Source organism: Sebastes umbrosus, chromosome 8 (genome assembly GCF_015220745.1).
Source record: "Sebastes umbrosus isolate fSebUmb1 chromosome 8, fSebUmb1.pri, whole genome shotgun sequence".
In the NCBI taxonomy this organism is placed as follows: Eukaryota; Metazoa; Chordata; class Actinopteri; order Perciformes; family Sebastidae; genus Sebastes; species Sebastes umbrosus.
The window spans coordinates 14,753,331-14,773,566 of record NC_051276.1 but is presented as its reverse complement, the minus strand read 5'-3'; the positions used below and the strand labels follow the sequence as shown (position 1 = coordinate 14,773,566).

General features: G+C 40.5%; 1 protein-coding gene and 1 long non-coding RNA gene across 5 annotated transcripts in view; one reads left to right on the top strand and one right to left on the bottom strand.

Annotated features, from left to right (window-relative positions):
* pcsk5b (proprotein convertase subtilisin/kexin type 5b) overlaps positions 1-20,236 on the top strand; it is a 96,335-nt gene that overhangs the window by 35,525 nt on the left and 40,574 nt on the right. For all 4 annotated transcript variants that reach the window (XM_037777711.1, XM_037777709.1, XM_037777707.1 and 1 more), the window contains exons 9-15: positions 281-381; positions 6,929-7,032; positions 7,972-8,089; positions 13,489-13,677; positions 14,639-14,775; positions 15,362-15,493; positions 15,753-15,855. In XM_037777711.1, coding sequence (XP_037633639.1) covers positions 281-381; positions 6,929-7,032; positions 7,972-8,089; positions 13,489-13,677; positions 14,639-14,775; positions 15,362-15,493; positions 15,753-15,855 — 884 coding nt within the window. The remainder of the gene's footprint in view (positions 1-280; positions 382-6,928; positions 7,033-7,971; positions 8,090-13,488; positions 13,678-14,638; positions 14,776-15,361; positions 15,494-15,752; positions 15,856-20,236) is intronic.
* Positions 3,006-19,488, bottom strand: LOC119492902. The gene is made up of 4 exons (XR_005207867.1): positions 19,112-19,488; positions 16,944-16,947; positions 11,051-11,066; positions 3,006-3,017 (listed from the first exon to the last, which is right to left on the bottom strand). It is a non-coding gene; the product is annotated as an uncharacterized LOC119492902 (long non-coding RNA).

Genomic DNA, 20,236 nt, shown 5'->3' with positions numbered 1-20,236 from the left:
TGGAATGTGAGTTTCAGGTGTGTCTAAATCCTCCTGATCCTCATGACTTCAATCTCTCTGTCTGTTTCTTTCTTCCTCTCCTCCTGCCATCACCGTCACTATTTTCTCCTCTCTTCCTCTAACTCCACATTCGTAACTGTCTACTCCTCCTCTTCTTCATCTGTTTTACTCTGGGTTACGTCTTGACTCTCCCCTTCCCCTTTTTCTCCTTCTTCATCCCTGTAATTCCTCCTCATCCCTCTCCCCCGTCTAACTCTGTCTTCACTCTCTCTATCTGCAGATCACAACAGACCTGAGACATCGATGTACAGACAGTCACACGGGGACATCGGCCTCGGCTCCCATGGCTGCTGCCATTATTGCTCTGGCCCTGGAGGCAAAGTAAGATCCACTTAACCTCATCCCTTCGCTTCATCCCTTTGCCCCTTGCTTACCTTCTAATGCCCTCTTGTCCTCTGGCCTCATGCATTTAAATACTTGGAAAATCTATCTTTGTTTAAGTCAGTTAATAGCAGCAACATTTGTGCAGAGACGTACCAAAGACATGTAGGGTTTCTGAGGAATCTTTTTTTTTTTTTTTTTTAAAGTTATTTTTTTGGGGGCATTTTCCATTTTATTGAGAGGACAGTGGATAGAGTCTTGGAAAGGGGGGAGAGAGAGAGTGGATGCGGAAAGGGCCACAGGCCGGATTCGAACCCGGGCCGCCGCGGTCAGGACCAAGCCTTGTTACATGGGCGCCCGCTCTACCAACTGAGCTAACCCAGGCGCCCGGTTTCTGAGGAATCTACTGACACTTCAGACAACTGGACTCAACTTGAGCCCCATTTCGACTGCAGGAACTTTCCCCTGGAACAAAGAACTTTTTGAGGAACTCATTGCGTTTCACTGCGTCATGACCCAAAGAACTAGATCGCGGATACAAGCGGCCGAAATGGGTTTTCTCAGGAGGGTGGCTGGCGTCTCCCTTAGAGATAGGGTGAGAAGCTCAGTTATCCGTGAGGAACTCGGAGTAGAGCCGCTGCTCCTTTGCGTTGAAAGGAGCCAGCTGAGGCGGTTCGGGCATCTGGTAATGATGCCCCCTGGGCGCCTCCCTAGGGAGGTGTTCCAGGCACGGCCAGCTGGGAGGAGGCCACGGGGAAGACCCAGGACTAGGTGGAGAGATTATATCTCCGCACTGGCCTGGGAACGCCTCAGGATCTCCCAGTCAGAGCTGGTTAATATGGCCCAGGAAAGGGAAGTTTGGGGTCCCCTGCTGGAGCTGTTGCCCCTGCGACCCAACCCCGGGTAAGCGGTTGAAGATGAGTGAGTGAGTGATTGCGTTTCAAGGCGGTTACGTTCTAAAGCACAAATAACTAACCATCAAACACTCAACAGATTATTTACGGTGGAGACAGGCACTTTAATTATCCTCCTCTGCATTTCATTCATTTCATCCAACGTGCATCAGTAAATACTATAAAGCAGTAAATGTCGCAGAGAAACAAAATCGTCCGGTGTCACGTTGCTTTTTCATACGTTAGTGGACTAATTTGCCGGATTTCCACAGGTCTTTAGACCACTATAGAAACGCAGACAACAATGGGCTGAAGGAACCTTTTAGTTCCTTGAAAAGTGGCCCTGCAGGACATAAAGTATGTGCTGAGCAGTACAACAAATGTAAATGTACTTCTGGATGGTGGGTAAGAGAACGTAATGGTTAAAGCATATTATCTCAGTATAGCACTTTATACACCTGCATCCGGTCACCAGAGTTTCAGCACTTACATGCTAATAACCTGCCCCTTCTGTATGAATGTGTGATGTGACGTATTCACATTTACTGATTACATCTGCAGCAGGCTTTAAGGTCTGTATAAATACAGGAGTCCTTCTGGTTCATCCAAAGCAGGTTGAGTATATCCCTTTAATAGCTGAATGCCGATGGTGCAGATGGTAAAGTTGAAATGCTGAATGAAGGGAGTCATCAGCTGTTAATATTCAACTGTTATTCTGGATGCCAGGCCAAAATCAATAGTGGACAGTTTGTGTGGATCATTTTTCTAGGTAGAAAAACTTCCTGTCCTCCAGTGCACCTGCTGAGAGGGTTTTAGGTTGAGTTTGGGAACATTTAGGTCAGTGGTTCCCAAACCTTTTCTACAGGGCCCCCCTTTTGTAGATAAAAAATATTTTCAAGGCCAGTTGCATCATTAATATTTAGCCTCCCTGCGCTAAGATTGTTTGCAGTAAACTATAGATAAAGTGTTAGTGCACTTTTCTTTGGTAGTCAGTATTTGCGTTTCTTGTGGATTGTCATCATCACTCTCCTTCAGTGGTAAACTTGGCTTGAACTGTAACAGACTTAATAGCTCTCCATTGAGTAGTGACAACAGATGAAGTGTGTACGTACCGTAGCCTGTCTCACCTGAGCTGGGATATATAATTTGATTATCACAATATATTGCAGTACTAAAATATTGGTTCCAAAACCAAGTTTTATTGTTTTTTTTAAACATAAAAACCATTTAGATATTGGTTTCAAGGTGTCCTTAGTGGCAGAATTTGTCTGCAACAAGCATAGCTACCTACATACATTTTGGGGCCAGGTGCTTTCATGCCAAACATTTTTGCTAGAAGAGACGGGAGTGCCAATTTCAACGTTGGCATTTTCAAAGATGAGAAAAGTAAGAGAGATTTTAAAAGTATTTTATTTTCAATAAGTTTTAAATGTCCTGTTTTGCCATTCTAGATGCCCTTGTTGCTTTTTCTGTGTGACACCGCAGATGCCCGCCCTGGCCCTCTTTGAAACATGTTGCTTTACTTGAGTTAAATTCATCAATTGGAAAAAAGCGCGGTGCAGGTGCAGAGACTCTGATTTGGGCTTTACCCAATCATCACATGTTGAGCGGCTCGGTTAGCTGAGGTCACTTCATTTAACCTGGATAATCCAATCCAAATCCCCCCAGTAGAAAATATTCTCGGTTTCCAGGCAGTGCTGGGCACGTAAGCCTGTTTCCTCAACAAGATTATCACACACACTGCTTCTCTCCCGCCTGCTTTCTTCTCTTCTGCTAGCGCTCACCTCCTCTCTGTCGTGCGTGCTGGGCCTCCACCGCTGTCACGATGCTCTTTTTTTCCCCCTCCTCCAAGGCAAACGCTCTCTTTCCTTTCATTCACTTTCTCACATGGATAAACTTGCATGCGTGTACATGCAGGCAAAGAGGAGAGGATGAAAGAGTTTATACAAACTGCAATGCTGATCGTATCTGCTCTTATCTGGTGAATGAAAGCGAGCAAACTCTCTGTGATAAACATGTCAAGACGCCATGACGCTAGACTTCTTTAAACTCTCTGTTGTGAGGTCTTTTCCCTCGGTATGAGACTGGATTGGCACATGTTACTTCAGAAAACTGTCCCATGCGCCGTTCTCTGTAGTTTTTGCCAAGTTTAAAATGTTTAATGTTTAAGTCAGCACATGATTTATCTTTTTATGAGCTTGAGTCTAGCACGGCAAGCAGCGACGTTTCAGAGCTTCAGAAACTTTTTATTTCTTTCCCCTTTTCTTTTGTCCTTGGAAGTGAAGAAATGGAAAAGTGAGTGAACATGGAGACTTCAGTGAGGAAATTAGGAGGGATGAACAAGAAATGAGCGAGGATAACCTACCATAAGAATCTCATCTACTGGGAGGTTTTAAGCAACCAAAGCAGAGACAGATGAGCGAAAAGAAAACACCATTTCTTCTCCATTCGTCTGCTTTAAAATTCAAGTTGGAGAGGCAGATTTTAGAGTGAAAAATGCTGATTATAGTTAATCTTCCATCACTGGACTGAACCAAGGTGAGATCAGATGGAGATGGGCTATTCAATTGTTTTGCTTGTTTGCCTCATCCTTCACGTCCCTCTTTGTTTTCTCTCCACGTGTGTTTTCACCCATAATTACACTTAAAAGAAAAAAACTACATTAGACGTACTGATTCGCTGCTGGTTTTCCCCAGTATGTGAGCTACTCCATTTATTAGTTTTGGCTTGTTTATGGGAAGGCTGTCGTGGCCTAGATAGCGATGCCAAAGTCACTTTTAATTAATGACCATAAAACATGTATGGAACCATAATTACACAGTGGCAGCTAAGCCTATTAATATTGATCTGAACATTAATTATTCTGACTTTTCATAGCACTTATCTGTGCTACAATCCTTTAATTATTTTCTACTTGATATTTTATTTTCAGCTATTTAGCCTATGTTGGATTTGACAAGTGTAGGCTCATTGAAGCCATGTGTTCAACTTTTTTGTCTTATCTACAGTTGTATTCTGGGTATCACAGTGATGTGATATTTCAGGTTCACTGCAGGGCTTCCATAAAAAATAAATCTTCTTCTTTCAATTATCTATATATTTTTTTTGTCTAATCCCGATCTCATCCCTAACATCAGAAAGCTCGAATATAACCCTGATGTATGCAAAAATGTTGACCCAACACTCCATGAAGTAAGATGGATTGCCTAAGTTAGATGATGACAGCTAATGTGAAAGGTTTAGCTGTTTTCCAGTGCTGAGAGAGATTGATGGCCAGCTTTCAGCATAGCAGACTTTTTCTGTTCTTAAGTAAAACCAGGAATTAAATGGTTAGAATTAAAATACCAACTAATATTATTCAGATTTAGTCATGATGACTGATTAAAAAAAGAACTGGTCTGCGACAAATAGAGCAGCTCAACAGGGACGGCCGGCCCACATTGTCTTGTAGTCTGCAAAAGTTTAGGAATCAAAATCCTTGTGTCCTAAAGTTTTGGAGATCTCAGGCTTTTATAAAACATGTCTGACTGACTAATTGGAATGCGATCCTGTAGTTTGACCTGGTTAATGAATAACATCACACCAAACCTCTAAATATTAGATATAATATCCATGTAAGGCAGCGATACTCCACTCGGCAATCTTGTTCCATATGGGAGAGATCTGACTCTTTAAAACATGTTGTTTTTTTCTAGATTATTTATTTTTCTGTCACCATGTGTGCAACCCTAAAGAACAAATGTGACATTTCATTACAAGTAAACACAAGTCAAACATTTACAATGTGTTTTGACAATATAACACAACATATAGAGCTTTTTTTTTTAAAACTTACAATTAAAATATAAGTATATAAAGTATTAACAGTCAGTCATACCAATTCAGTTAATAAAGAAAGAAGAAAATAACACCAGAGTGTTGTATAAAATAATAATAATAATAATAATAATAATAATAATAATAATAATAATAATAATAGAAAAAAAAGAAAATGATTAAATCCAAAATAATAAAATGATTTAAGTGACACTTTTTCAGACAAACATCTCTGAGTAAATTGTGGTTAATCACATGGATTTCTTATGTGTTAGAAATTTAAGAGACTCATAATAACATTAAATTCAATTAAGAACAACCTAAAAGATGGGGTTGAGTTAAGAAATGTAGCTTTATGAATATGAAATTTCCCTACTAAGATAAAAAGGTTAAAAGAAAAGGATAAAAAGAAAAAACAATGGAGCATAAACTGTTATCACATTCAAAATGAAGTGATAACATTTTTACCTTCAATATTAATTGCATGTGTTGTTTTGCACGATATAAACGTTTTAGAATAAGTTTTTCCAAAATATAATACAATATGAGCAACAATTAAACAGATGAATTATACTTTTTCTTACAAATATATAACGCATAGAACAATATAATAAATACAAGATAAAAATACGAGAAAACATAGCGACGAATGATGAACCCTATCCCCAGCCTAGTAGTGCTACTCCACCATGATACAGATAAAATTGCTTGAACATTTATGGAATAAAGTGCATATGTGAAGGAGGCTTTGACTATAATCTGTAAAAGTCAGCAGCTAAAGGTGTGATGCTGAGACTTCTCTCCAGATGTTTAGGATTTTAAAAGTCCTCTAGTGCATTTTTGGTTTAAGAGATCACAGGAGGATGTGAAAGAACCTGCACTTATGCAAGCGGCTCAACAGGCAAAGGCACAGTGTGTTCGGGTCAGACGTCGCTCTCTTTCTCCCTCTCACTACATACCTGCGTATCTTCTTAAATTTTAAAATCCAAATGTTGGGTTTCAATCCTTAAATGTTAGTTTTAGGTCAACTGATTCAGAGTGGTGCAGATTCTGGAGGTCTCAGATGGCGAGGGAGGGAGTGACATGAGGGGAGGGAATGGAGCATCTGGTCGGCATATGAGATGGAAGGGAATCCCAGGAAACTTGGTGACCCACTTCTTCCCGGTTTTTCCCTTTAATGTAGCATTTGGACATCAAAGCGGTCGACGCACATGGCTGCCATCTCGTAATGGATCTCACGTGAGATCTGAGAAACTAGGGACGGATGAACGGGCATCTATGCTCTCCATCTATGCTTCTCTGTAATTTTCTCTCAGTAATCTTCCACCTACTGTATATTACTATGTTTTATTTACCTTGTTTTACATTTCATCTGCTTTCTTCCTCCTTGCACTTTGTTTTTTAACCTCCTTCCCCCCTTTATCCTAAACTTTTTATGTTCCTCTTTCATCCACCTATCCTCCCTCATGCTCTTGTCTGAATTTACTCAGATATCTCGTCATGTCTTCCTGTTCATTCTCCCCCTTTTAGTCATTTATTTTTCTCGCCATGTTCTGCATTTCCTTTCACAACATAATGAATTATTCAAAAGCAATTTCTCATCATCATCCCTGTATTTAAATCATAAGTGCTGCTTGACCTTGTGTGTAGATTTTGTTATTTAAAAATGTATGCGTATATCTGTTTGCGTATGTGCATAGAAAACAGGTCTTTATGTCACTTATTTATTTATTTATTTAGTTCCTGCTTAGTTATGTCCTCCTACTCCTTGGTCCTTGGATTTTTTTATGGTACAATAAATATATTAATGTACTTGTGTGTGTTTTTTCCTCTGACAGTCCTCTTCTATCATGGAGAGATATTCAGCACATAATCGTAAAGACCTCGAGAGCCGGACATCTCAGCGCCCCTGACTGGAAGACCAATGCTGCTGGTTACAATGGTACACACACTCTTACGCAGATAGATATCATCAATCTATCCATCCATTGTCTCAACACATCAATTAAGCAACTGTTGCGTTTAAGATTCATAGTGGGATGTAGTGTGTTATGTATAAAGAAAAATACAAAACAGTTACAGAGAGAAATCAATATGCAGTATTTTGACTCCTGAATTAGTTTTCTCCAATCAGAAGAGGGATGATGAGCAGTTTCCAAAAATGTTTCCTTCTTGCTTAACTACTGCGCCAACAGCTGCCATCTGTCCGGGTCTGTGTTGTGGTTGCTGTTTGTAACTGTGTTTAAATGTGTGTGTGCATACCTGCGTGTGTGTGTGTGAAGGAGAGAAACCAACACAGTGAGAAGTAGGGGTCAGCCAGGCTGCAGGCCCATGTGTGCCTGGAGATTTTCCAAGTGACTGTTTTTTTCAAAGAGGAACTAAAGAGAAACAGAGCAGGGAAGGAGGGGTGGGAGAGGTATGGAAGGAATTCATATTTGACCTGCTGTGCCCATAAGTTTAGTGGTGTTGAAACTTTCTTTTTCACTTTTAGACAACTACCTACTACCTCATATGTCCTCAGTATTTTCATCAGTTAGTAGATAATACCTGTTAATAATTCATGCTCTGAATTTTTGCTTTTGTTTTGGACACATTTGGACTCTGTAACAACCTAAAGAACAGTCTTTAATAGGAATACTAGATGCCTTTAAGGAGGGCTACAAACTTGTCCAGAGGTCTTGTCACTGATTCTTAACCCGACCCCATCTTTGAGATTTGTTCACGTTGGATGATTTCACGTGATTGGGTAAAGAACGCAAAATCTTCCTCAGAAGTTTGAACTACAAACAATCCTTTTTTTGATAAGCCGTCATTGGTATGAGAAACAATAGTCAGCATTGGAGTGGTCTGATCAGCTGTGACTTTTCTCTGTTTCCTACAGTCAGCCACCTGTACGGCTTTGGTCTGATGGACGCTGAGGCGATGGTGAAGGAGGCGGAGCGATGGAAGCAAGTCCCAACTCAGCACGTCTGTGTGGAGAGCGCAGACCGACAAATAAGGTAGAACGAACGAACACACACAGAGACGAACATATCGTGACATACTAGGGCTGCAACTAACTATTATTTTCATGGTTGATGTATCAATTAGTTATTTGGTCTATAAAATGTCAGAAAATGGTGAAACATGTTGATCAGTGTTTCCCAAAGCACAAGATGACGTCCTCAAATGTCTTGTTTTGTCCACAACTCAAAGATATTCAGCTTACGGTCACAGAGGAGTAAAGAAACCAGAAACTGGAATTTTTACTTTTTTTCTTAAAAAATTAACTGATTAATCGATTGTCAAAATAGTTGGTGATATATTTAATAGTTGACAACTAATCGTTTAATTGTTGCAACTCTAATATACACTACGTGGCTAAAAGTATGTGGACACGCAAACGTTACACCAATATGCCATTTTTAAACCTCTCTGCAGGCAAGTCAAGTTCTTCCACACCAAACTTGGAAAACCATTTCTTCATGGTCCCCAGTTTGTTGTTGGGGACAGAGACTTCCCCAAACTGTTGCCACAAAGTTGGAAGCACTATTGTCTAAAATATCATTGTATGCTGGAGCATTAGGATTTCCCTTAATTGGACCTAAAGGGGCCAAACCAGCAGCATGTGGACTGGGGTGTCCATATAAAATAATTCTGGAAATCTGCTGCTGTGCCACAGTAAGGGAGGTCATTCTGTAGTTAAACATGTATGTTAATTGTAGTAGACTCTCTGAGTTTAAAGCCAGATAAGCGAGTCTCTCATTTTTTTCTTTCCCTGGTGTTTTATGCACCGGCATGTGTTTGAGAGGGAAGTTGTGCAAGCTGTACCTTGATAGGGGCCAAGCATTAGTTCTGGCAGGGTGGTTTTCACATAAGACCTTTACTACGCGCACACACACACACACACACACACACACACACGCACACACACACACACACACACACACACACACACACACACACAAACACACACACACACACACACACAAGGAGAGAGAGAGCCAGGGCTTCACAGCTTGTTATTCTTGATGCAGCTGGAAGCCGGAGCACTGTTCTGTGTTCGGCTGGCTGGCTGAACTCAGGCCCTGAACTGGTTTGCTTTCAGTCGAAGGCTCGGTGGCCAGCGACTGCAGCATTATCAGTGTCATTCTGTCTGTTCTGCTCCAGTGCACAAGTCAGTCCATGTGAGGCTTATGTAGTCCGGCTTGTGTCAGAGGCAGTTGTGCTCAGACCTCCGTACTCATGTATCGTGTGTTGGCTCATGGAGAGATTACCACTGTTGTTGCGTGAAAGAAATAAAAACAACCCCGTCATTTTAGCCTCCTTTTTCCGTGTGTAGTGTATTTATGAGTAGACATGTGTGAAATGGTCAGTCACACATTTGTCCAGTTACTGGGGGCTTAAGCCTTGTTCTTCAACAGAATTACCCTCCGTCCATGCAGCCAAATGACAGGCCTGCAAATTAAAAGTAGGCAATCACCAGGAAACATAAGGCTTTATTTTGTTTTGTTTTGGCAAAAAGTCATGAAAGTTTATTGTGTAACACATAACAAAACTGCCCAAAAAAGTCTGAAACATTCTTTTCCCTTAACAAACCCCTTTATTGAGTATAAATGTATATATAAATGTGTCTGTGCTCACTTGCTTCTTGGACGTGTGACTGTGCCTATGTTTTTTTATAGATTGTGTTAATGTGTTTTGGAAGCAGGTCTATATGCGTCTCTTTTCCTTTCCTACAGATGTATGTGTGTACTGTATGTATGCGTGTGTGTTCTATGCTTCTAACTTGCTACATGAGTGCAGCCATCCCGGCTGTGTTCCCACACACCCTCTGGCTGGCCCCTCTGACTGCGTTTGGTAATGTCTGTCTGCAATCGCTCGCCTCACTCCACTTGGAGCACGCACCAGGAAAAACGGCCTGATCTGTGTGCAATCAGGCTGGTGGTAATCAGCTGTGCATCTGCTCTGCTCGGTCCCATGCGTACGGTTCAGTTATCTGTGTTGTGTCATGGAGAAGCCAGAGCTGTGATATCAGCCCTAGACTCCCCAGCCATTACTGCTGTCCGCCTTCCAAGCAGTCATCGACTACTTACGAAAGAGACGATCAGTGTTTTCCCTCTGTTATTCGTTCCATCACGTCTGCCTGAGCTCATGCAATGTTCTTGTGTATTCTCTCTCTTTTCACTGGTTTTAATGTTGAAGGTACAGTGTGGAACATCTGGCGGCATCTAGTGGTGAGGTTGCAGATTGCAACTTCTCCCATGTGCCAAGCGTGTAGAATAACTACGGTGGCCGACGGGAAAACGTGAATGGCCAGTTGTAGAGCCAGTTGTTGTAGGAGTAGCGTAGGTCATTTGGAGAATAGCAGAGTCAGTGCTTAGAGTGTGTGTACGGGGGAAGTGAGTGGTGAAGCAAGAGAGAGAGAGAGAGAGAGCAGTGGCGAATATGTGTGAGCCAACAAGTGAGCTAGTGGAGCAGAAGACAGTTAGTTTAGCTTTGAGAATATCAATTGAATGTACAGTGGAAGTTGCAGTACCAACAGAGGTTTCCCGTGTCTTGTTTCCTGGTGACTGAGTGAAGTGGCGGGGGGTTAACCTCAGAACGAGTAACGTTATCGACTTGTCCATTCTGGGCTACTGTAGAAACATGGCGGCCGACTCCGTGAAGAGAGGGCCTGCTCCCTATGTAGATATAAACGGCTCATTCTATGGTAAAGAAAACACGATTCTTATTTTCAGGTGATTATACATTAAAATAAACATACTTATTCATATTATATTCCATTTCTGCCAGTAGATCCCCCTAGATGTTACACACTGGTACTTTAATTGTTTATATCAACTATTAGTCCCTCAAGAATTATATAAATGATCAGAGATGGAGTCGAAGTACAAATGGAGAAATTGTTATGGATTGTTTACCTGCTGGTATTCTGGAAAAACAATTCATATTGTAAATATAAGATAATAATAAACCACTTTGACTCCTTTCATACTAATTCAATGATTTAATTGATATAAGACAGGTGAATTTGTTTCACCAATGTTAGTGGTTTAAAATAAATACATTTACAATACTCAGTGGAAATCATTAAATTCATCTTACTGGCCTATTTTGCCCTTTCACAAATACATTTTTATATTTAGCTGTAATTAATTATCAATAGACTGATCCCACAATAAACACAACCACTTACTCATAATTTCAGATGGTTACATTAACACTAAACTTTTGAGAAAAACCCTTTGCAGAACGATTAAAGCAGGTATTTATGACTGTAATTTAAATCTTTGTGGGTACTATGTGGTCTGAATGGCAAAAGAAAAAAGCATTTAGTAATCATTGTGTTGCTCTTTGTCTCAATTAATCCTTGAGCCAAGTTTGAGTACTACTTTTTCCAAGAAAAAAGCTTCATCTTCATCGCACAGCTTAAGGAAATCTTTACCAGCCGATAATTGTCTGGGGGTAATTTTCCTCTTAAAGATAAACATCTGTGCTGTATCACTTAGGCCCTAAAAGTGTCATCACCGTCATTGTAACCCTGACAACAGGCAATCTAACAAAACTGTTTCCAATACAGGATCAAACCGCACAAGTCGCTGGCAATAATTGTCTTTCAACCCTCTACCCTACAAAAAAAATAATTGTAGTAATCCTCCCTTTATATGTTATTTGCGAGCAAGTGTAATTCACCAGCTCTGTTTCAGTTTCCAGTGAATAAACCCTGTATGTAATCCAGCCAGTGAGTTAATGTGTTGAGTTGGCTCAGCTGCTTCATGTGCAGCAGCGATGTATGACTCTTTCTCTCTGGCAGGATGGTGTTCATTGTCTCCTGTACTGGACCTGTCCATGTTTTCACTGTTTTTGTCATTGTACCGCTATTATATTAGATCATACCACAGATGTTATTCAAGGGGTCATTATGTTTGCGTTGGCCAAGTGTTTGGTGAGCGGTGCATAGCAGACGGAACAAATGAAGTCCTTTGTCTTTCTTATCATGCTTGTGGTTCTTGGTTTCTTTGGCTGGTTGAGGTTTGGGAAATGGAAAACTTTTGTGCATGCTCTTTGGCTTTTGGACGAGGTTAAATCACAGTACACGTGATTGCTTTTAGGGGTGCCTCAGTGTATTGAAACTTGATATTGAGTGTTATGTCAGACAGTCTCTAACAGAGTCTTTGGTGAGTGAGCAGAATGTCTCCGTGTAGGGAGACAGCCACAGTCCCCAACGCCTCTCCCTGAAAGAGCATACTGACTACAGGTGCATTGTGACTTAGGGCACACAAGACCTGACCTGACGCGTCAGATGCTTTGTTACACAGAACCATCTGAGAAGCCGTCATTGAAAACTGTTTAGAAAAGGGCAGGCACTTTAAAAGGACACTTGGCAGGTGATTGGATGAACTATCTGTCAATCAAACGCTTGCCGAAGCCAGTCGGGAGAAGAGCGAAAACAGCTTTTCTATCGTGAAAAGCCTTCGGTGCCGTTCTTTGCCCTTCTTTCAATGAAGAAATACTCTCCAGTTGTAAATGAAACCTTGAAACCAATTAGTAGCTTTAAATGCATAACAAGTTCACTTAAAAATTAGTTTCACAGCTTCGTAAAGAGGAAAGATCTCTTTTTGAAAGTCTTTCCTCAAGCTACTGTAACCAGAGCCGACGTTTTATCTTGAGTGATATGTAGCAGTGTTTTAACGTGATTGGCCATCTGCTCGGCTTTAATATCTGACATCCTTTTTTTGTTTGCTTTTTTATGCCTCCTTGCCGGCGACAGCCATGGCCGGAGGTCACAGGTCAAGGTCACTGTGACCTCACGTCCATCTCATTCTCATTAGAGTGATATCTCAGCAATGCCTGGAGAGAATTTCTTCAAATTTGGCACAAACGTCCACTTGGACTCAGTGATGAATTCATTTGATTTTGGTGGTCAAAGGTCACTGTGACTTCACAAAACAAATTTTTGACCATAAATTAACTAAGAATTTATATGGAAATGATGTCAATTCCACACAAATGTCTAACAGGATAAAATGATGAAGTGACATTCTGGACAGACATGGATGTAAACTGCAATTTGACTGGTTGGCGGAGGCATACGACCGCCAGGCGGTAATTCTAGTTGTTGGTGTTTGATGATTGTTTGATAATCTTTACTGCAATGAAATGTACTAGTATACCAGATACCAGCGAATCTCTTTGGTTAATGCCGCAATGTCCATAGATTTGTTTTATGGTTTTCCCACTTTTTGTCAGTGGAGCTGGTTTTGAGTCTCCATCAGTGGACTGATTGATAAATTGATGCATCGATTAAAGACAATATTCATATTTTTAACAGCCAATGCTCCCAGAAATAACAAACTATAGATATTTCTGTTTTAGTGTGTATGTTCTCCTCATGTATACCTTTTGATTCCTGCAGAACTATCCGTCCAGAGCATGTGGTTCGGTCGGTGTACAAGGCAACAGGATGCACTGACAACCCCAACCACCATGTGATCTACCTGGAGCACGTGGTCGTACGTATAACAATCACACACCCTCGACGGGGGGACCTGTCAATCAATCTGACCTCACCCTCAGGGACCAAGTCTCAGCTGCTTGCCAACAGGTAAAGACACATGTTATCTGCAATGTAATACCACATGAACATGGAGGACATTGCAAAATGAAAATGATTATTGTCAGAATGTTGTCTTCAAATAGAATAATCAATGTCGGGATCTATTTTTATTGGCAGTTTTTTCTTAATTAATGTAAAATCAAAAACTGTAAAAAAAATCAGTAAGGGTACTAAAAATTCAGCTTCATTGTTCTGACTTAGAATAAGGTAGGCTGGGCGATATGACCAAAATCTTCTATAATGATATAGGTCATTTCATATCCCGATAACGATATATATCACGATATTGCATGTTTTCTGGTAATTCAATAAATAAATGGTTTATATGAAATAACCACAGGGTTAAGCCTATTTTTTTGTGTATTCCTGTGAGATTTTAATACTTGATAAATTAAAAGTACTGAGTATTTTGTCATTTTAATAGATTGAGTGCTATGTAAGTGAAATTATAGAGAAAAAAATAAATAAATATAGGCCTAGCCTATGTCACGATAGAAATGAAATAGAAATCATATTGCCTGGCCCCGGAATAAGGCAAGGTGCTTCTAAATTAGAAATGTTGGGCCTCATGGGGTTAAATATTTACAGAAGCCAAATTAGATGTTTCTGTATTACATTTAAATACATTTGCATTATTCTTTAAAATGTGGATTCAATTGTCTATGTTTGCTTTGTTAACAAGAAGAATTTTTAATCTGTGCAGAAACACCATAAATTGTGATAACCTCTAGGGGATTAGATTCTGAATGTGGTGTAAGCGCTGTAGTCCATGTTCACCTCAGATAAACCACAGTCCTGTACAATGTTTGTCCACAGTTCATGAGAGACTGTGATCGTACTTGGTTGAGTGGTTGAGACTGTTTGTTCTGGTATTTGCAGTACTTGAGTTGTTTCCTCATCTGTGACTTTTTTTTGTGTGTGTGTGTGTGCATGTGTTGTTGATGTGCAGGTTGTTTGATCACTCCATGGAGGGTTTTAAGAACTGGGAGTTTATGACCACCCACTGCTGGGGAGAGAAGGCAGCAGGCGACTGGGTCCTAGAGATCTATGACTCACCTTCTCAACTCCGCAGCCAGAAAGTACCCGGTATGACAGTATTGCTAATTTCTTTATTTAAAAAAGAATCATCAGTCTTCATACTCATTTGTATTTTTTAAACCTGATTTCCAGAGACAGTAGAAGTAGAAGACGCGGGAGGAGGTTTTAGAGTGTAGGACCAGCAGGAGCACACATGTTGCTCTGGAGGCAGTGAACTTAACTGCTCAAATGACCCACTAATTTAACAACATAATAAAGTCTCAAATGGAGAGTAGCAGTTCCTAAAAAGCTCTTAGGTCGGTCACTATAATCCCATGTAACTTGTGCCTAGTTTCCTCATGTGTATCATTAACAGTTTAATGTAATCTAATCTACTTATGGTAGCTGGAAATATAGAATAATTTAGTGGTGAGAGTGGTTGAACTGAGTTATCACATTACAACTAAACAGAAACAAGAAGAAATGCTGGACAACTGCCTGACAGTACACATCTGTTTTTTGTGGAACATAATGACAACGCTATGTATTGAATATACAAATCAAATGGGCATCAAAGGATGTTCAGCTGCTCCCCATCAGGACAGACTGAAGAGGATCTGTGTCTAAGACTTTTACAATGCTTCTGTTTCCTCAGGCAAGCTGAAGGAGTGGTCACTGGTGCTGTACGGCACCTCTGTGCACCCGTACTCGTCTCTGCGCAGCGATAAGCCCCGCTCCACAGACATGCTGACGCCCACCGATGAGGAGTTCACAGAGGAGTACAACGGTGAGTGATAAATCCAGAGCTGTACACACACAGGTTCGCCACAGCGGCGGCGTTGAAAAGTAACATAATTCTTTGGCAGCTGCTGTTTTTACTGACCTGTCACAGTGATAGTAAGTTGTACTGCCGCATTAGGAACAAGGGTGCAATAAAATGAAATGAATTATTCCATAAACTCAGTTAATATGGACAAAGTTATTAGACTATAAACCTCTTCCTACGATCATCATCTCTTTACACTGTTACGTGTGTGTGCCTCCAGGCCCCTGTGACTCTGAATGCAATGAGAACGGCTGTGAAGGTCCTGGACCCCATCACTGCATCAACTGCCTCCACTACTTCCTCAAGTTCAAGAACAACACCAGGTCAGAGTGCTTCAGATATCAGTATTAAGTAGAATATTGTTCTTGTGTTGGAGAACATAAAAGTAAAATTATAAAGACCTATTGACTGTACTTGGGAATAGTGGGAAAGGATTTTGTTTTTCACATCTTTTTTTACACAGAAGTTGTGTGTCTTATAACCAGAACTGCTTGGAGTACTTCACATCTTCATTTACAGACTACTTTTGTGTCTGTCCCCTCCCGCTTTTTAGCTTGGGAATTATTTAAAACAGAGATTCAGACTGAAACAACTTAGTAATACATTAATATCAACATAAGGTGAATTAGGAAATACAAATATGACTCATTTAATAAGTGAGTGAATGAATAAATTAGGGCTGTGCAATTAATCAAATTTCAATTACGATTTTGTCTTCCAAAGATTATGAATTCAAGATAATCAAAATAAAATGATTATTGTGCAGCATTCCGTTTCACAACGATGCTCTCGTTTTGCGTGTGTCATAAATCTAGCACACCCCTTTCCTTAACGGTGGAGCTTTACAGAACCCCCCCCTCCCCCGGACCTCGCCAATTAGTGCTCGCTGTGCTCTCTCTCCCTGTGGGGAGGGACGGAGCTCCCTGCTCCTGGCGCAACCGTCAACCAGGGAGGGCTGTCCTCAGTGTGGAGATGTTGGCAACCCACCTTACCCCTCTTGAAACACGCACCCCGTCTCATTTACCATGTTTTGTGGGTGTGACTTTTTTTGCCGTGTCATCACCATTCATATCTAAACAACCAATGTGTATATGATCAAATTGTTTACAAGAGCACAAAGTTCTTCGTAGATCTAGCCTCTTCATTTTGCTCTCAAAGTGACCAGATTGATGCATTTTACCTTTAAAATATAGGCTACAAAATGTTCTTTTAAATGCATGATGTTTAGTCAATGAAGTCAATGAGTAATTGTGTTAAATAATCATGATCTCAATATTGACCAAAATAATCAGGATTATGATTTTTTCCATAATCAAACTTTAACTTTGCAAGTTTTATACACATTTTAGCATATGGATAGCCAAACTTAGGGGGTATTTTCAAATTTGGGGATTATTCCACTCTGTGTCACTGACCTCTCTCACTTTTATAGACTGTTTATAGATTCTCAAAATATACGTGAACATGTAAATGTAGTTGCTCTGTGGACTTCACCAAAGCCAATTTTTTTTTTCTTTCTTTCTTAATTTAAAAAGTGCACATGAGCTGTAGAGCTACAGATAGAAGATGTGTCGATGTGATTTCATCAACATCTGATTGTTTTAAAGAGTGTGGAGTCCTCTGGCAGTTCAGAGACAAATAAAGACAGGGATCAATATTAGCTGAGGGTTTCAATCAGAAAAGTAAGGTGAATGTCGGCGCATACCAATCCACCCATAGCTGGATTTAACCAGCTCAAGGCATTATTCCTGTTGTTTTCTCAGGCTTCAAAGAAACATTTGTGTAACAGCTCAGTTTGCATGAATGAATTTAATAATCATCATTCCTACAGACACCTGGTGACTTAATCACATCTGAATAAAGATGAATCTAGGTATTTATTTGGTTACAGGTGGATCTTTGAAGAGTAGGAGACACAGTCCAGGGTGGAGAGAGGGATCTAATCTTTTTGAGGCTGTTAAACAGTTTTCTTGTTTTGGTCTCAAACTCATTTTGTTTTTAAGAAGCATGCGCGCGCATTAAGATCCACATAACTGGCTTACTATGGTTAAAGAAAGCTAGGTGTGCTGTGATGTCGGCAGTATGTTTCTTACATGAAGGTGACAAAGGCTCGAGCACCGTTCTAGATCGGACGTCACAACAAAAACAATTTTTAATTGACATTTTGTTATAATATGAAGGGTACAAGACATTTTTTCCGAGGACATATAAAGACATATTCATATTCTAAACAGTCCCTCATCTCCATGACTAAATAAATGATACAAACAATAAAGCTATTAAGCTGCAGTACAGTACAAAGAGGTAGGTTTGTTAGGGGAAAAATAAACAAATACATAAATAAAATAGAATTAAATTAAAGTAAATAAAAAGATAAATAAATAAAAAAAAGGGGGAAAAGACAATGGGCTTTATCAGTTGACATTTGCAGTGCATGATGTGAGATCTATTCTTTGATATGGTCTGTTGTTGATGGGTCCCAGGAATAAATATTGGCATCCTGAGAGTCTTAATATGACTCATATGTAACCTGCTATTCTGGACATTAGTTTGATCCTGTGACAATGAGGTGGAGACACAATGTGTAAACACGTGGGTCTTGAGCTGCTTTTTAAAGGTTTCCACAGTAGGAGCTACAACTTCAAAGGCAACAATTGAATGTACAGTAGCTTGTGTTTTCAGTGTCATGACTACATGACATAATCTCTAGCTTGTTGTAACATTGTTTCTAAATTTCAGAAAAAGTCACATTTTGATTTTTTTTTGCATGTAATATCTGGATCATTTGGAGTTTCCCTTTTGCCACCATTTAAGGTCACAGGTCAATACTTGCTTCGGTTATTTGGTGATCTTAATGTGAATAAGGTTAAGAAACAGCGCAGCTGGTGACCTGATTCTTTTGACCTTGTCAGTGTGATAGCAGAGAAGTTGTTTCCTGTCGGTCATATCATGTTCAGTCTCTCCCTTCCCCCCTTTAAAAGTGTGTGTTTGTGTGTGTGTGTGTGACTGTGAATTTGTGTGTGCACATTTGTGTGTGCCCTTAGGATCCCATTAGGATCAAAGTCTGCTCTAATTGCCTTTGTGTCGGCGGGTCTCTGCACTAATAAAAGGCAAACTGGTGCAGGTGCATGAGAATGTGCAAGCTTAGGCGCTGACTTATCATTAGCCCTCTTTAGAGGTGTGCTGCCCTTTTCTGCCACCACAGGGAGCAATTGATGAATGAAGACTGGGGGAGTGGTGAGAGGAAGGAGGAGGGGTGTTTAATGTTCAGATAATTACATCCCTACATATGTGTTTGATGGTCTAGACTCACCAAAAGGTGTGTGGCTCTTTGAAACTTTAGCCCCTTGTTCAAGTTGGGACTGTTTCGACGTTATTCCGCCTCACTGTTCTGTATGAAAGGTACGGAGACGGAGTGGGGTCCTGGGGGACAGAGTTGTTCTGTCGCTGAGCCGGCAGAGGAGGTGCCGACAAAGCCGAGTCAATGTTTGTGGAAAAGGGACAGCCGGCTGTTGCTGTTGTATTAAACGTCACGCCTCTTTTGCACCCGTTATGCCGGCGTGCTGTCTAAAATCACACACTGGGGCAGCATTATGCCGCCGCTGTCTGCTTCAGTGTGAATAAGCAAAGCTGACGTAACTGCGGTTCTTCTTCACGGCAGTATTGCAGAATCTCTGTGTGAAAGGGGCTTTTGTAGTTTTTTTTGCACCTCTGTGTGTATGTGTACACACGTGTGTGCATTGTAAACAGAGCTTTAGTCAGAATTTTGGAAATATTCAGGTCATAAGTCATAATTCCCCAGATCATTTTGAAGGAATTCAAACATTTTCTATACATTTTGACAATTTTCCATGTTTAATTAATAATTTATTATTTTTTTAATTGTAGATCAAAGAGTTTCTCTACTAATGTAATGGCTGTTTTCAGGAGTATCTTCTACCTTACCGTGAATAAATCAAGTGGGAAAAATTATTTAATTATAAACATTGTGTAACAATTCGGGGGATCTATTAGCAGAAATGGAAAAATAATATTCACCACTATGTTTTCATTAGTGTATGATCACCTGAAACTAAGAATCGTTGTGTTTTTGTTAGCTCAGGATGGGCCCTTCATATCCAAGTGGGGAGCGGGTATTCTTCACGGAGTACGCCATGTTGATCCGCCATGTTTCTACAGTAGCACGGAAAACAAACACTGGCTCTAGAGAGAGCATTTCATGTTTTTACGTTACCTGAAAGCCACCGTAGTTCTCCGACACACTTGCGAAACTGCGGTAACGTGAGCCGCAGAGTGCAAAACCGTGGTACCGCCAGCCGCCGTCTGACTTCCGTTGCTCCCAAAGTAGTGTTATTATGGTAAGGATGGCCTCTGAGCGAAGTGAACGACGATACCACGGTTTTGCACTCGGCGGCTCACGTTACCACAGTCTTTAAAAGGGAGGAGTTAGAGGAGGCGTACTCAGCTGGTTGCAATCTGCAACCACACCACTAGATGTTGCAAAATTGTACACACTGTACCTTTAAATTATGAAATGTAAACTGCATGTTCCAAAAAAAACATACTGAGGACATGACCCTCTTTGGGTGTGTGTGTGTGTGTCTTTTTCATGCATTTGTAAAATAAAAATGTCAATGTACAGTATATCAGTGTGCTTTATAGGCATGGAAGGTAAACACCATTTTGGGTGTGCTCACGTGTGGT